At 45.6% G+C, this 17,911-nt stretch overlaps 1 protein-coding gene across 2 annotated transcripts; it reads left to right on the forward strand.

The window, feature by feature from the left end:
* The first annotated feature begins 379 nt into the window (after window positions 1-379).
* On the forward strand, window positions 380-17,739 carry adad1 (adenosine deaminase domain containing 1 (testis-specific)). Of its 2 annotated transcripts, none has more exons than XM_061252603.1 (12): window positions 380-527; window positions 6,070-6,247; window positions 6,634-6,771; window positions 9,327-9,494; window positions 9,851-9,925; window positions 10,866-10,991; window positions 13,262-13,385; window positions 13,554-13,724; window positions 14,013-14,245; window positions 14,606-14,855; window positions 16,503-16,635; window positions 16,973-17,739. In XM_061252603.1, the coding sequence occupies exons 2-12, from the start codon at window positions 6,070-6,072 to the stop codon at window positions 17,084-17,086; spliced, it is 1,710 nt and encodes a 569-aa protein (XP_061108587.1). In that variant the 5' UTR covers window positions 380-527; the 3' UTR covers window positions 17,087-17,739. The 2 variants fall into 2 exon arrangements, with proteins under 2 accessions (XP_061108587.1, XP_061108588.1); XM_061252604.1 differs by having other exon boundaries at window positions 13,268-13,385.
* Window positions 17,740-17,911: the final 172 nt, after the last annotated feature.

The following is a 17,911-nucleotide window of genomic DNA, read 5'->3' on the forward strand; positions in this document are numbered from 1 at the left end:
AAAAAAGATCCTAGACTAAGAATAAACTAAGTCTGTTAAGACTGACACTATGACTTACCAAACGCTGTTTCCTGATTAGCCTACACTAATTGATTTCTGAACGGTTACAGGAAGTGTTGAACAGTGTTGGCCCACTTTAAGTGTAGCCTTTTACTTTATTTCTAAGAATAAAATTCTACAACAGAAGCCTAATTAAAGCCGAAGTAAATAAAAGACCCCGGACACAATTCGAGGATTTACGGTAGTTTAACATTTAAAAGTGTTAATTTGTTTGTTCATTTAACTTTGACAGGTTTCATCATGTATCTGAATCATAGAGATATAGCCAATAACTTAATTTGCCGTTCAATGATTAACAATGTGGCTTGTGTATGCAGGCTAACGTTAGCTTACTCGGAAGTCATGGGTCATAGCTAGAGAGGATATAACGTTACAAGTCCGCCTCTGCTTTCTCCTAGTCCTCCATACTCCACCTGACCAGACTTTAATATCAGTGACTGCAAGCTTGCTGTTGGAAATCCAACAAGGTAACGTTTTTGCTGCCTATTATGTACAGATCATGTTTAGCTGTTAAAATAATGGAAGTGTCTTTGTGATTAACTAAAAATGAATGTTAAACAACCAACTACTGGCCTAGTAGTAGTAGCCTAGTAACGTTAATCGTCATGTTGGAGCGTAACATGACTGAATTGGTTTTTATCCGTAATTTATAAAAATCGACGGTGAATGTATGAAAATAATGGCTCAGATGCAATTTAGATGTACATTGCTTAGAGTTAGCCAACGTTACTCAGCGAACTGTAACTGCAATGGTGAGTGCACCTACCTAATCATAACGATGATAAGCTAGCGCAATGCTAATGTGGATCGCTTTGCGCGGTTAGCTGATCGGCTAACGTTAGACCACAGGAGCCCACAGGCGTTAACGTTAGTCGTTAACACGAAAATGAATTTCAAACGACTGGAATACCGAACGTAGCTTTACACTAACAATGCCGTATCTACATTAAAAAGAAAGGAATACATCGTTCGACAGTGGTTGCGTGCAATATTACTAATTAGCAAAGTAACGGTGGCCAAGTTGGAAACCGTAAACGTCATACTAGGCTACTTGGTTTATTGCGTGCAACAACTGTTCATAATTTTATTACTGATCTATCAACCACCAACTGGGGTAACATGTATCGACCTCCTCAGACGTTTCGATTTCACTTTATTCGAGAGAAATGAACGCCGTTACCCATTAAAATGTCCCGTAGAAATACACATAAAAACTGTCACTGTTTAAATTAATAAAAACCAACCTCATACATAGCTATACATTTCGTAATATTAATACGACATCGTTTACAATATTAGCATTACATTTGTTAGCTACAACATGCTTGGAATTCCTTAATTGCGACGGTTAACAATGATGATGAGGCTTCTTGGTTTGCTAGCTACAATAGGTTTATTAACAAAAGAACAGTGGGTATCAATGCAAGATATGCATGATCTCTGATTATTTTAAATATATATTACTTTCCTGGCAGTAAAAGCGAGTATATGCATGTCGCTGTATTGTTTTGTGGAAAGGTACACATGATCTCGAATATCGTCAAAGACAAGTTACATTAGCCCCTATAATGATTATGATCAATGTCTTTTCGTTATTCAATCCGTATAATTAAGGTAGATGTGAAGAAACAGTGGGCTGGGTATTGAATAACTTGAGTAAATAAATTGTGTCTTCTAGGCTGTAGCCTACGTGTAGTCAGCTTCAGGCGTTTCAACAAGGTACAGGTGATAATGTTACAAAATAAGCAGGCGAGTAGATTGGATCATTTATATAATTGAGTTGAATGCACACACCTTTTGTGGCTTAGTGTGGCTCCACTTTGAGCAAAAAAAAAAAAAAAAAGAAAGACCGCTACTGGTAATCGGAACACGACTGAAAAACAAAAGTAATAGAAAACGAGCCATTAACAAGGTAATTCAACATAACTAGGTTACCAATATTTCGCATATTTTAATATACGGTTCCACGCAATTGCATTCTAGTTAGCTTCGACCAGTCTGGTCCTTCTGCTCTGACCTCTCTCATAAACAAGGCGTTTTTGCCCGCAGAACTGCAGCTCATTGGATGGTTCTTTTTTTTTGCTTACGTAAAAATTGTATAGACACCTATAGTGGCATAAAAGTAAAATCCTTGACCAGTCACCTCTGGTGTCAGTACAAAATCCCAGTTTTATTAAACCGTTTTCCATCGGAATCCCTGCCTTAAAATATTTTTGCCATGGAATCCCATGCATTGGCAAAGTTACCATGCTTCCACCTGAGTTTAAAGTCGATTCAATGGTAGTTTTTTTCCTGAGTAATGTGGTTTAGAATTATGGTTGCTTCTTGGATATCCCATTCACTAATAAACTTTGATATGAATTGGACCAATAATTATAGAGAACTGCAAATAACTAAACACCTTCCCTGTGTTTGGAAGATCGTGCTAGTTCACGATCAGCACTTGAAGCACAACTGCTACAGTTTTGCACTCTGTTATGCAGGTAAATCTTGATAAAATCTTTATCTGGTTAATCTTATTAATTAAAAAGCTGACACCGTCTGTATGAAACGATATGTGTGTGTGTGAACAATTAGTTTAAGCCTGCCCGGTTTATAATCTCTCGTTAGCAACATTACATTACATTACATTTTACATTAATGGCATTTGGCAGACCCTCTTATCCAGAGCGACGTACAGTTGATTAGACTAAGCAGGATACAATCCTCCCCTGGAGCAATGCAGGGTTAAGGGCCGTGCTCAAGGGCCCAACGGATGTGTGGATCTTATTGTGGCTAGACTGGGGATCGAACCACTGACCTTGCGGGTCCCAGTCATGTACCTTAACCACTACGCTGCAGGCCGCCCATGTGCACTTTCCAGTTTTTGTACTTTGGTTTGGGATGCACTTGATCACATGACCGTTAACTTCTGGGCTTGATCTACGCATTAACTAGTCCTCAAGTCTGCAACTTGAGACACAGCCAGTTGCACTCCCTGCCCTCTCCCCACTGCTCACCCAGATTATAAACTCATCCCTGGTTTCTGGCTCTGTTCCTCCCTCACTAAAATTGGCTGCTATTACACCAATACCCAAAAATCTGGTGTAGATTTTAACAATCTAAACAATTTCCATCCCATTTCCAACCTCCCAATTGTGTCAAAAGTACTTGAACGTGTTGTGGCAGCCCAACTTCAAACTCACCTGGATTCAAATAACCTCCTTGAACCCTTCCAATCTGGCTTCCGACCAAAACATAGTACAGAGACTTCCCTTGTCAAGATCACAAACAATCTCCTCCGTGCTGCAGACTCTGGACTTCTCACCATCCTCATCCTCCTCGACCTCAGCGCTGCTTTTGACACCATCTCCCACCCACTCCTTCTGGAGTGCCTAGCAACCCTGGGGGTCACCGGTACTGTGCTAGCCTGGCTAACATCCTACCTGACGGGTAGACAACAGTTTGTCAAGCTAAAACACCATAGGTCCAGGTCAGCTGCAGTTACCCATGGTGTCCCTCAGGGGTCAGTGCTTGGTCCATTATTGTTCATCATTTACCTCCTCCCCCTTGGCCGTATCATGCGTTATCATCACATCAACTTTCACTGTTGTGCAGATGATACGAAACTCTATATCTCAACCAGGCCATCTGTCCCCTTGCCCCCCCTGTCCCTCCTCAGCTGTCTTCATGACATTAAAACCTGGATGACTACAAACCTCCTACAACTCAACAGCAATACAACTGAAATCATGCTCATTGGTTCAAAATCCACATTGTCCAAAACACCCAGCTTCCTGACAACCATTGATGGTTTCCCTGTCCCCGTCAACACAAGTCAAAAGCCTTGGAATCATCCTGGACAATACTTTATCCTTTGGTCCCCACATAAAAAACATCTCAAGGACTGCCTTTTTTCACCTCCACAATATCTCCCGACTCCGCCCCTCACTCTCCCACACCAGTGCTGAAACTCTAATCCATGCCTTTGTTACCTCCCGGCTGGATTACTGCAACAGCATCCTCTCAGGACTCCCCACCAAACTCACCAACAAACTTCAAATTATACAAAATTCTTCTGCCCGAATCCTCACCCGCACAAAATCTCATGAACACATCACACCCATCCTCACTCAGCTACACTGGTTACCAGTTTAACAGCGCATTGATTTCAAGATCCTCCTACTCACATACAAGGCTTTGAACACCCTTCCACCCCCCTATCTCTCTGACCTTCTTCACGACTACACCCCAACTCGCACTCTCCGCTCCTCCTCAGCTGGCCTCCTGTCTATCCCCACCACCTGACTCTCTACTATGGGTGCTCGAGCATTCAGCTCTACAGCACCCAGGCTCTGGAACTCTCGACCCATACACATCCGCCATACAGAGTCACTGTCATCTTTCAAAAAACTTCTCAAAACTCATCTGTTTACTCTTGCATGTACCCCTGACTGTTTCCTTCCCTTTACATGTTGTTGTGTCTATCTCTGTCTGCTGTCTGTTTGTTTGATATTAATTGTAAGTTCATTGTAAATTATTTTTAATTGCATATATTGTATCATGTTTTCTTTTTTGTTGATGATTTTAAATGGGATATTTTGTATCATGTTTTTACCATGTTTATTTTGTATTTTGCGCAATGTAAGGTGACCTTGAGTGTCCAGAAAGGCGCCACTTCAAATAAAGTGTATTATTATTATTATTATTATTATTATTATTATTATTAGATGTCTGCTATCATAAATCTCGAGCCGTATTCATAAACAGCTTAGAGCCTCCTGAACAAAATGCTTTTTTCTAAACGATTACAAATCTGCTAGCAAGTACGCTTGAAAAACGATTGCCCCTACTCCTAACATGGACGGTCTTCTAAACGGACCGCCTCCCTACCACTCACGGACCTCCTGAGAGCCCTGCCAGCTGGCCGTGGGGCTCTTTCTCGCCCTGGGGCAGCAGGGCCAGGTAGACTAGTTTCCCCCCACACTCACAGGGGGGCACCACTACCTTACATGACTCATACCAAGTTTTTATGAAAACGGAAAGGAATTAGTACGCACACACAAAAACCAAGTGATCTGGAAGTAATTTCTTATTTTAAAAGTTCCACTATTCGGAACATGGAGTAAAAAAAAAAAAATTGTTTACTAGCCTATACCCTGTAAATGATTTGAACATTTGACTGTAATTTTTGTAAATTTGCCTGCCAAGGGACTGAAGATGAATGATCAAGTGTACTTGTTTGCCAGGCAGAAGCCATAGATGGAGATAAAAATTAACTGATGCATTTTAAAAAATGGCACAAGCTCGACCAGCATGTCTCTGTGATCACTGTATTTGGCAACCCTGTGTTAGGTGAACTAAGTTAGCCAGAAATCTGCAATATTTTTAACCAGTCGACTGGCTGTCTACACACCATGGGTAATTTTTCTAACTGAATTCCGAAATGGCATCTTGTGTCTTTAAGATTGCGAGTAAATATTGACACTTTATTCCAATGTTGTTTCCAGAGGTGGAAATCCAAATTCAAGTCAAAATGCCAGGAGGTGGAATTAGCGTTAATTAGTGAAATCGGGGGGCGGCACGGATGGTGCAGTGGGTAGCACTGCCGCCTCACAGAAAGGAGGTCCTGGGTTCGAATCCCCGTCGGCCGGGGCCTCTCTGTGCGTGTTCTCCCCGTGTCTGCATGGGTTTCCTCCGGGTACTCCGGTTTCCTCCCACAGTCTAAAGACATGCAGGTTAGCCTGATTGGAGAGTCTAAATTGCCCTTAGGTATGAGTGTGAATGAATGGTGTGTGTGCCCTGCGATGGACTGGCGATCTGTCCAGGGTGTATTCCTGCCTTTCGCCCAATGTATGCTGGGATAGGCTCCAGCCCCCCCTGCGACCCTGTTCAGGATAAGTGGGTTCAGATAATGGATGGATGGATGGGATGGATAGTGAAATCGGCTGGCTGAGTTCACAGATGGAAGAAAGACATGGCAGGACTTATATTTTCTGAACCCTGGACTTTCCAACTCTTGTTTCAAAGATGATGGGTCGAGGGGTACCGTGCCATGATTCTAGGGGAGCCAGTTTTTCCCAAATCCTAAAGATGAACGCTGCGTCCCTGCCCAGCATGAACATGTCCTACCTGCCCATGTCCATGGAAGACGTCAACAACAACCTCCTACTGCATCCTGCAAGCAGCAGCCCCAAACTTAAAACAGGTATGCTCAGACTTTGGAAGGCCAAGGTGTAGGGTCTGGAATCAGCACACCTTGTGTATGAGGCCTAAATTGACTGCTTATGGAAAACCCCAGGGACTCCGTGGCACTCCAGGAGGACTTGAGCTTTATTCCTGGCAAAAAAGGCTAGAGTAAGAATCGAATAGTGGATTCAGTGAAAATTAGGACCCTGCCAAATCTGAAACTTTGAATCAGTGCTCTGGTTATTAAATTTTTCTAGACTAAAGAAATAACTGCCATTACACAGCTGTCTCCATAAAATACTGCATTGCTCGGTATCCAACCCTTCATGTGTATAATTTGGGATGAGGATTGTAGATACAGGTATGCTTTCCTACCATTAATGGTCTACTCCTTTTTTTAAACAGGTTGTAAATCTTCTAAGAGCATCCCAACTGAACTGATCAAAAGATATCAAAGGGGTGAGACTCATGCTGTGTCAGCCCTCTATCAGCTTTCTCAGGTACTGCAGTTTCAGCTGGAGTTAAAGGAAACCGTGACCACAGGTACGTATGTAGGCCCTTAACAACGCACCTGTTTAAATAGCATCTTTGCTCAGCCAATACTGAACTTTGGTTTGGGTTTGGCACTCACTGCCTTGGTTTTGATTTCATGTTTCAGAGCCCATGTTGACATTAATTGTAAGCACAGATGGTCAGTTATAGAACCCTACATAATGTGTGAGACAAAGATCATAATTTACACCGATCAGCCACAACATTAAGACCACTGACCGGTAAAGTGAATGCCATTGATCATCTTGTTACAATGTCACCTGACAAGGGGTGGGATAAATTAGGCCGAAAATTAACAGTCAGTTCTTGAAGTTGATGTGTTGGAAGCAGGAAAAATGGGCAACTGTAAGGATCTGAGCGATTTTGACAAGGACCCAATTGTGATGGCTGGTCTTGTGGGGTGTTTCCAGTATGCAGTGGTTAGTACCTACCAAAATTGGTCCAAGGAAGGACAACCGGTGAACCGGCGATGGGGTCATGGGCGCTCAAGGCTTATTGATGCACGTGGGGAGCGAAGGCTAGCCTGTCTGGTCTGATCCCACGGAAAAGCTACTGTAGCACAAATTGCTGAAATAGTTAATGATAAAAAGGTGTCAGAACAGTGCATCACAGCTTGCTGCATATGGGGCTGCGTCACCGCAGACCGATCAGAGTGTCCATGCTGACCCCGTCCACCGCCGAAAGCGCCTACAATGGGCATGTGGGGGGCGACATGGCTCAGGCAGTAAGAGCAGTCGTCTGGCAGTCGGAGGGTTGACGGTTCGATCCCCCGCCCGGGCTGTGTCGAAGTGTCCCTGAGCAAGACACCTAACCCCCAAATGCTCCTGACGAGCTGGTCGGGGCCTTGCATGGCAGGCAATCGCCATCAGTGTGTGAGTGTGTGTATGAATGGGTGAATGGAGAAGCATCAATTGTACAGCGCTTTGGATAAAGGCGCTATATAAATGCCTGCCATTTACGTGAGCGTCAGAACTGGACCATGGAGCAATGGAAGAAGGTAGCCTGGTCTGATGAATCACTTTCTTTTACGTACATGGACTATGGGAAGGAAGCAAGCTGGCGGAGGCAGTGTGATGCTCTGGACAATGTTCTGCTGGGAAACCTTGGGTCTTGGCATTTATGTGGATGTTACTTTGACATGTACCATCTTTAGGGGTGACATTGGCTTAGGCGGTAAGAGCAGACGTCTGGCAGTCGGAGGGTTGCCGGTTCAATCCCGCCCTGGGTGTATCGAAGTGTCCCTGAGCAAGACACCTAACCCCCAAATGCTCCTGACAAGCTGGTTGGTGCCTTGACATGGCAGCCAATCACCATTGGTGTGTGGGTGTGTGTATGAATGGGTGAATGAGAAGCATCAATTGTACAGCGCTTTGGGTAAAGGCCTATCATTTACCACCTACCTAAACATTGTTGCAGACCTGCCACTCTCAGGACAAAGAGTTCAAGGTGTTGACTTGGCCTCTCAATCCGATCAAGCATCTGTGGGATCTGATGGATTAACAAATCCGATCCATGGACCCACCTCGCAACTTTCAGGACTTAAAGGATCTGCTGCTAACGTCTTGGTGCAGATACCACAGGACACCTTCAGGGGTAGAGCACGAGGGGGACCTACACAATATTAGGCAGGTGGTTTTAATGGTGTGGCTGGCCGGTGTATTTATTTGCCTCTGTAACTGCAATTTGAGATTTGTAATAAAAAAACCACGTCAGATTTTAATAACAATCATTTTTATACGTTTTGAATTTGCCATGTATAGATTACCGCAGTGTTTATACTTAGTCCTCCCATTTCAGGGCACCATAATATTTGGGACACCGCAATGTTGTGTGAATGAAAGTAGTATATATTTAGTATTTTGTTGCATATCCTTTTCATGCCATGACTTCCTGATGTCAACATCATCAGACTGTGTATCTTGTTTTCAGGTTGTCCTACAAGCAATGCTGAAACTCACTACATTTAATTAATTTCTATGGGAATTGGGGGGGTGGGACTAGATTCAGCTATAAATTATGCTGATACAGTATGGAACTAAATGGCTTTAAGTCATTAAGGGTCCAAGGTACCAAATGAGCCCCAAACCACCATGCTGCAGGCAGATATGCAGTAGATATGAAAATAATTGTTTCTCCTGAATATTTTTCACCTCAAAAATTTGTCAGGAGAAGGATATGCAAAAGATATGCACCAAAATACTGAACATGACTACTTTCATTCACATAACATCATGGTACCCTGAAATGGGGGGGACTAAACCCTGCTGTAATTTCTACATGGTTAATTATTTTTATTATTATTATTATTATTATTATTATTATTATTAAAATCTGACAGTGCACTTTAACCATTTAAAAAAAAATTACAAATCTCAGATTGTGGAGTACAGGGGCGAATTGATCAATGATGGGTCCTTGTCCCAAACATTATGGAGGTGACTGTACCTCTCTCTGCCACGTGTTTCCCATCTTTGTCACGCTCCATCCTATGCTAATTCCGTGTGTTGCGCTCTCGTTTGCCTGTTGCCAAATGGCGTGCTGTTCAGGTAACATCCTAGGGTTCTATTTTGCCTTCTGTGCCGTGATCGATGGTGTGGAGTACAAGACCGGAATGGGGCAGACCAAGAAGGAGGCGCGCGCCAAAGCAGCACAACTTGCCCTGGAAGACTTGTTGCCCACCTTGGGGTCGCAGTCCCTGCTGCCGGACGTGTCAGGTACGTCCAGCACTGTTGGCAGCAGTCAGTGCCATAGGAGGGGTCAGGGTCAGGGAAGGGAGGCAGGGAGGCATGCAGGTGAGGTCATTGCAGTGGGTAATAGGAGGTGAGGTTATTGGTGGGTGATTTATTTGGGGCTGAGGTCATTGGTGGGTGATTTATTTGGGGATGAGGTCATTGGTGGGTGATTTATTTGGGGCTGAGGTTATTGGGGGTGATTCAATTGGGATGACATTACTGGGGGTGATAATATTTTCTTGGAGAGGTAATAGGGGAGGTTAATGGGGGGTGATGTAATTGGGGATGTTGAATTTACATTTACCTGTTGATTTCTTTGGTTGTTGTCTCTGGTTTAGAAGGTCCTCCTCCACTGCCTGTGAAAGAGAAGGAATCTACTGTGGCAGACTTCCACCCTGGGAGAGCTTCATGTGGTACATAGTCCTCTTTCTGTTATCATAAGGGGTTCCTTCGTGGCCCATCCTGTTCAGGCACTGTACCAGTGTGTGGATGAGCCCCGTGGTCTGGTATTGGATTTCAAATCATGCATTTGTTTCTAAACTAAAAAGAAATTGTCCATAATTACATTACTTTGGCAAGTTAGCTGTGGTATAAGCGGGATAATGCTCTATGAACGACTCAGTTATGAGGAAATAATTGCCCTTCAGGGTGGTAAACGGCACCACCCGCTCAGGCAATTATTTCCTAATAACTGACTCGTCCATAGGGTATTATCCCTTGTATAACTTACCCAGTATGTTCTTATTACATTCCAAGGGGCATAATAAGGGTGTAAGGCTAACTAGGATGGTTAAAATGAGTGATTAAATCCAGCAGTAGCAATAAAGTTATGATTTGTTGGGTATGTTACTTAACATTTAATTTTTGAAAAAGTAAGGAAAAAGCGCAACTTTTTTAAAAGTTTAACCTCAAAAAAAGCTGCATCTGCAAAAAAACTCTACCAAGGTGTGCAGGCCCTCTCTGGCTTTGTGGGACTTAACATTTAATTAAAAAAATTTCTGGTATTTCAAAATATTTCTAATGACTTGAGGCTTACTTGTGACTTGAATAAAAAGGATTTGGCCCCATGTCTGCTGTTAAGGCACTGTTCCAGTGTATGAATGGGCCATACAGTCTCGTATCAGGGCTCACGGCTTCTTATTGATCATTGTTTGTTTTCCCCTTATAGAATGCATCTTTGAATTTAAATTAAATTAAAAACGTTCTTTTGGTGCTGTGTGTAATATTTGAGCATTTGTTTTTTTAAGAGGATGGAGATATTTTTAGCAGAGTTCTGCAGATTGATTAAATATCCTTTGAAGTAACTGATTAATGATAAATAAATGTTTTTCCTTACTTTTTGGATGAACTAAGAGAGGAAGAGTACCTTCAATACACAGATCCCGAAAGCCGTGAAAGAAGCTTACAGTAAGCTCATGGAGGGGTACCCTGAATTCTCCTCCCGCGAGAAGACTTTGGCGGCTTTCGTTACTCAATCGCGTAAGTCTCACCCCAACACCAGCCAGGGGCTTGCGGTCAAATTTTGTAGTGGAAACAGGGAGACAGTATCTTTGATTTTGCTGGTTGGTTTAATGTGAGATGTGTGAGACACTGAGGGTGCTGCGTTAGTGTGAGATGCTGAGCACGCTGCGTTAGTGCGAGACGCTGAGCGCGCTGCGTTAGTGTGAGACGCTGCGTTAGTGCGCGCTCAGTGAGCTTAGTGAGCGCGCTGCGTTAGTGTGAGACGCTGAACACGCTGCGTTAGTGCGAGACGCTGAGCGCGCTGCGTTAGTGTGAGACGCTGAGAGCGCTGCGTTAGTGTGAGACGCTGAGAGCGCTGCGTTAGTGTGAGACGCTGAGAGCGCTGCGTTAGTGTGAGACGCTGAACACGCTGCGTTAGTGTGAGACGCTGAACACGCTGCGTTAGTGCGAGACGCCGAGAGCGCTGCGTTAGTGCGAGACGCTGAGAGCGCCGCGTTAGTGCGAGACGCTGAGAGCGCTGCGTTAGTGTGAGACGCTGAGCGCGCTGCGTTAGTGCGAGACGCTGAGAGCGCTGCGTTAGTGTGAGGCGCTGCGTTAGTGCGCGCTCAGTGAGCTTAGTGAGCGCGCTGCGTTAGTGTGAGACGCTGAGCGTGCTGCGTTAGTGCGAGATGCTGAGAGCGCTGCGTTAATGCGAGACGCTGAGCGCGCTGCGTTAGTGCGAGACGCTGAGAGCGCTGCGTTAGTGCCAGACGCTGAGAGCGCTGCGTTAGTGTGAGTGGCTGAGCGCGCTGCGTTAGTGTGAGACGCTGAGCGCGCTGCGTTAGTGTGAGGCGCTGCGTTAGTGCGCGCTCAGTGAGCTTAGTGAGCGCGCTGCGTTAGTGTGAGACGCTGAACACGCTGCGTTAGTGCGAGACGCTGAGAGCGCTGCGTTAGTGTGACGCTGAGCGCGCTGCGTTAGTGCGAGACGCTGAGAGCGCTGCGTTAGTGCGAGACGCTGAGAGCGCTGCGTTAGTGTGAGACGCTGAGCGTGCTGCGTTAGTGCGAGACGCTGAACACGCTGCGTTAGTGTGAGACGCTGAGAGCGCTGCGTTAGTGTGAGGCGCTGCGTTAGTGCGCGCTCAGTGAGCTTAGTGAGCTCGCTGCGTTAGTGGGAGACGCTGAGAGCGCTGCGTTAGTGCGAGACGCTGAGAGCGCTGCGTTAGTGCGAGACGCTGAGAGCGCTGCGTTAGTGTGAGACGCTGAGAGCGCTGCGTTAGTGTGAGACGCTGAGCGCGCTGCGTTAGTGCGAGACGCTGAGAGCGCTGCGTTAGTGCGAGACGCTGAGAGCGCTGCGTTAGTATGAGACGCTGAGCGTGCTGCGTTAGTGTGAGACGCTGAGCGTGCTGCGTTAGTGTGAGACGCTGAGCGTGCTGCGTTAGTGCGAGATGCTGAGAGCGCTGCGTTAGTGCGAGACGCTGAGCGCGCTGCGTTAGTGCGAGACGCTGAGCGTGCTGCGTTAGTGCGAGATGCTGAGAGCGCTGCGTTAGTGCGAGACGCTGAGCGCGCCGCGTTCGTGTGAGATGCTGAGAGCGCTGCGTTAGTGCGAGGCGCTGAGCGCTCTGCGTTAGTGTGAGATGCTGAGAGCGCTGCGTTAGTGTGACGCTGAGCGTGCTGCGTTAGTGCGAGACGCTGAGCGCGCTGCATTAATGTGACTCTGAGCGCGCTGCATTAGTGTGAGATGCTGAGCATGCTGAGTTAGTGTGAGATGCTGAGAGCGCTGCGTTAGTGTGACGCTGAGCGCGCCGCGTTAGTGTGAGACGCTGAGCGTGCTGCGTTAGTGCGAGATGCTGAGAGCGCTGCGTTAGTGCGAGACGCTGAGCGCGCCGCGTTAGTGTGAGATGCTGAGAGCGCTGCGTTAGTGTGACGCTGAGCGTGCTGCGTTAGTGCGAGACGCTGAGCGCGCTGCATTAATGTGACTCTGAGCGCGCTGCATTAGTGTGAGATGCTGAGCATGCTGAGTTAGTGTGAGATGCTGAGAGCGCTGCGTTAGTGTGACGCTGAGCGCGCCGCGTTAGTGCGAGACGCTGAGCGCGCTGCATTAATGTGACTCTGAGCGCGCTGCATTAGTGTGAGATGCTGAGCATGCTGAGTTAGTGTGAGATGCTGAGAGCGCTGCGTTAGTGTGAGATGCTGAGCGCGCCGCGTTAGTGTGAGATGCTGAGCGCGCCACGTTAGTGTGAGATGCTGAGCATGCTGCGTTAGTGTATAACGCTGAGCTCCCTGTATAGTGGTGTGTTTTTGCTGTCCAGCTGCAGGCTGCGAAGTAGTTGCCATGGGAACAGGGGATTTCAATACCAAAGAGAGCGTCACTCCCAATGGACGGACCCTCCATGATTCCCACGCAGTGGTGACTGCACGCCGATCCCTGATGCGGTAAATAGGGGGCAGTCTGGCACACCTACTTAGCAGCGCTTTAAACTTGTACCATTCACACCTGTAGAGCAGAGTGACATTCACACCTGTAGAGCAGAGTGACATTCACACTTGTGTAGCAGAGATTTTGGTAACACACGTCTCTGGACCAATTCCCCCTCCTTGCAGGTACCTGTTCAGACACCTACTGCTATTCTTCAGTAAGAATCGTGCCCTTGTGGAGAAGTCTGTTTTCCAGCAGGATGAGACCACCAAACTACTGAGCCTGAAGAGCCACATCTCACTACACCTATACCTGAACCAACTTCCCAAAGGCGCTGCCCAGATCCCTTCTCATCTGTGAGTTCCCCCACACCTTTAACTTGGGAGTACCCCCACACCTCTCACCAGGGAGTATCCCTACACCTCTCACCAGGGAGTAACCCTACACCTCTAACCTGTGAGTCAACTTGTAGACACTGTAAACATGTTTTCACTATTTGCACGTCATCTCTCTGGTTTCACACACTAGTCATTCATTTGACTGGTCAGTTTATAAAGACCATTGTGGTCCCGTGTTGGGTGTATGTAACAGGCTGGTTCGTTGTTCATTTGTTAAACTTCCTTTACCTTTTCTACCCACCCGAGTCGACTGAACCCCCTGTCCATCGCAGCCTGGGAGGTGAACAACCAGATCGGCCTCCATGTCACCATCCAGGGCAAGGTCTTCTCTGTCTTCTCCTCCACCTTTGACCAGACAGCCACCAAAGTGGTGAGCGCTTCGGCCAGCGACAAGCTGACCCAGTGGCAGGTGCTGGGCTTCCAGGGAGCCCTCCTCAGCCACTTCATCGAGCCCGTCTACGTGAGCAGCATTCTCGTAGGTCAGTGGGACATCACCCTTGGGCCTTTTGGGTGAACCTGGGTTGACCTTTGAGCTCTGAAATGCTATTCCTGAGCTTGGTTGGAGCTTGGAGCTCCCCAAGCAATGGATTATGAGTGTGGGAGAAATGCAAGATTGAGAGTTTGAATTGTTTTGTAGACATGGCATGCTGTCATTCTATGGGAAACATACCTGTGTGTGTGTGCATGTGCATGCGATGGGTTTGTATGCTTGGTTTGTGCTGCGTGCATTGCATGTGTGTGCCTTGCATATGTGCATTGTGGATGTTTGTGTGTTGCATATTTGCACTGTGCATGTGTTGCATTGTGTGTGTGTTTGCGTGTTACATTGCACATTCCAGGGGATGCCTTGTGCAGTGATGTGCGCGGGATGGAGATTGCGGTGAGTCAACGTGTGGAAGGCATCACGTCGCGCCTGCCGATGTTCTACTGTGTGTACCGGCCCCTGATCAGCCTGGTGCCCGCTGTGTGCCCAGAGAGCCACGCCCCCTCCCCCACAGGCCCCACCCACCAGGCCCTCGCCATCAACTGGAGCCAAGGAGACGTGTCCCTGGAGGCTGTGGATGGGCTGGAGGGCCGGTCCATCGAAGAGTGAGTTTGGGTTTTCAGGGACCGAGTAGTTTAGGTGCTGAGGAGGGCCTTTTCAAAATTGTCCATTAAAAAAAATAAAAATAAAAATAAAATCAACTGAGAAGCTGATTGGCTGCTTTGTGTATGTAGATCGTATTCTATGATGGCATATATCGCGTCATTCTTCTGCTGTAGCCTATCCATGTTCTGATGCATTGTGTGTTCTGAGATGCTCCTCTGCATACAACTGTTGTAATGTGTGGTTATTTGTGTTACTGTCACCTTCCTGTCAGTTTTGGCCAGTCTGGCCATTCTCCTCTGATGTCTCTCATCGACAAGGCATTTCTGTCTGCAGAACTGCTGCTCACTGTTTTTTGTTTTTTTGTTTTTTTGTTTTTTTGCACAATTCTTTGCAAACTCTAGAGACTAGTGTGCGTGAAAATCCCAGGAGATCAGCGGTTTCTGAGATACTCAAACCATCCTGTCTGCCACCAACAATCATTCCACAGTCAAAGTCACTTAGATCACATTTTTCCCCATTCTGATGATTGATGTGAACATTAACTGAAACTCCTGACCTGTATCTACATGATTGTATGCATTGCACTGCTGCCACACAATTGGCAGATTAGATAATCGCATGAACAAGTCTTTATTGTAATAAAGGCCGGTCGGACAGGCAGGGTTCAATAGCCTGCAAACGGGAATAGGCAGTTTGTTATTAAGTGTACAGGCAATGGGTCAATACACCAGCAAACAGATCAAGGATAATCCAAAGTGAAGTCGTAGTCACAGGCAAAGGGTCGGTAACGAGTGGGCAGAGCAGACAAAAACAGAATCCAAAGGCAGAATTTGAAAAACAAAAACCAGTTGATAAACAGCGGTTCAAAGCTAGACAGATGGGAAAAGCTAAATTCGGAAGTCAAAAACAAAATGGGTCGTAACGGCTATCAATCAGAATATATTAGGCTGGAGAGTATGGTAGGAACACATAACAATCTGGCGACGAACTAGACAAAGGGGTGTTTATAACACAGGTAACAGGCAATCAGATGTGGGAAACGATCTGGAAGTGAAACAGGTGAAATTAATGAAGTGAAGTGAACTGAAAGACAGATGGACTACGTCATGGGGTTCACTTTGTGGGGATGTAGTGGGGTTGAATTTTATGCTATGTCATGGGGTTCACTTTGAGGGGATGTAGTATGGTTCACTTCGGGGATGTAGTGGGGTTTCAATATGAGGGGGTGTAGTTTGGTTCGCTTTGAGGGCATGTAATGGGTTTTACTTTGTTGTGTTATGGAGATTGTGTTGTGTTTGTGTCTAGCCGACTTGTGCAGGGCTCTTGGTTTGCATGTGAAGGCTTTGCTTGTGGCTTGACTGAGGCTGGTTACTATCATCGTACAGGAAGTGAGTCTGTTTCCTGCTCTACTTAGAAAGTTCAATCACTATATTCTTCCAAGCCAAGAGCACAAAGTGCAACCTTTTTATCTCAACACACAAGCACACCACATGCATGACACACACACACAGACATCTGTCACGCAGACACACAAATGGGGCGGGTGTCCCATACAGTGGGTTGCTGAGGGTAGGGGGTGTGCGTTCAGGGTGGGGCAGGTTTGGTGCTCTGCGGTGTTTTCAAATGGGATGTTTGGTCTTTTCTAGCTCTCCATTCAAGAGTGGGCCCGCCTTGGCCAGCCGTCTGTGCAAAGCTGCAATGCTGAGCCGCTTCAATCTGGTGGTACAGGAAGCACAGAGACCCAAACTGCTGGCTGCTGTTTCTTACAGAGAAGCTAAGGTACTTTTGCACTATATTTGTCTCTTACAGAGAGGCTGAGGTCTATGTGCACTGTAACTGTAGTAATCATAATAAAAATAATCATAATAGCAATAATTATAATAATAATAATATCTTTAATTTGTATTTTGCATGAATCACCACAGAAATGTATGATTTTTTTGCAAGCACAACATTTTTGAAATGCAACAAAGTGTGTGTCAATTTGGTCCTGTAGAATCAAAGTAGCCCTCACTGCTGCACTGAAGTGAACTGCTCATTCATCATTAAATCATTACTGAAAAGGCACGGAAGCATGAATCCCATGTGAGCGGAACCCTCTTGTTTTTCTTTTCAGATGATGGCGAAGTCGTATCAGGAGGCCAAGAATGTGCTTAAGTCCTACCTCTCACAGAAAGGCTATGGGTCTTGGCCAGTCAAATCCCCGGTCAGTGACCACTTCTGCATGTGAGAGCGCCCGCAGTCATAGCTCCGACCGGTCGTATTAGCGGAGACGTTAAACCTGCAGACATCGCGGTAACAGCCTGGTAATTTAACAAAAAACTGTGACCCAGGTATATGACTGGCTCATGTGAACTGCACTGCTGTTGGACTCACACCTGGATCTAGTGCCTGTTTGAAGTGCTTTATCTTGAGAGGTTTGGTATGAATATTGGTGATTCCTTTTTTTCTTTTTTATTATTATTTAATTTAATTTTTATTGGTGAAAACATTTCTTTTAAAATGTATGTAACCTTCTGGCATTGTTTTGGTTTTCAAGGGTTAAAATATGTCAGATACATATTTGATCCAGATGTGGTTGAGATCGACTCGCTGAGATGTTCTGTTTGGTCCATCTGTTCCCGGCAGAGACCACACTTAGAGGAAAAATCAAGGTTGCACGTTCTGCATTGATGCCATCGTGTATATAATTCTAATATGAAAATTTCTGGGCTCTTAAGAATATTTGGCATTTGTCTTGATTAGTAATCACCACGCAAGTTACTTCTGCTCAGTTTGATGGTGTGAATAGATAAGTTTAGTTAAAAAGAAAATGTTTTGTTTTGAATGAAGTTTTTGGAGTAAAAAATAAAATAAAGAAAAAAAGCATTTTTTTCACATAAAGTTTGCCTTCTAACCTGATCTTGCATTATATAAAAAGTATTGTTGAACACGAGCATTGCAGGATGATTCAGTTGTTTCGGGAAAGAAGCATTCATTTTGTACTGAAAACAAGGAAGTGAAATAATTAGTGAAATCAGGTGGTGTAGTGCACAGTTGGAGTGCGCACCAGGGC

The sequence above is a fragment of the Conger conger genome, chromosome 8 (assembly GCF_963514075.1).
Source record: "Conger conger chromosome 8, fConCon1.1, whole genome shotgun sequence".
Taxonomy (NCBI): Eukaryota; Metazoa; Chordata; class Actinopteri; order Anguilliformes; family Congridae; genus Conger; species Conger conger.

What these genes read in the sequence shown, in the direction of transcription:
- adad1 (XM_061252603.1), top strand. Translation starts at nt 6,070, where the DNA reads ATGATGGGTCGAGGGGTACCGTGCCATGATTCTAGGGGAGCCAGTTTT. An exon ending in GCCCAGATCCCTTCTCATCT is followed by an intron (nt 13,725 to 14,012) that starts GTGAGTTCCCCC and finishes TACCCACCCGAG; the next exon opens with TCGACTGAACCCCCTGTCCA. An exon ending in CGTGAGCAGCATTCTCGTAG is followed by an intron (nt 14,246 to 14,605) that starts GTCAGTGGGACA and finishes TGCACATTCCAG; the next exon opens with GGGATGCCTTGTGCAGTGAT.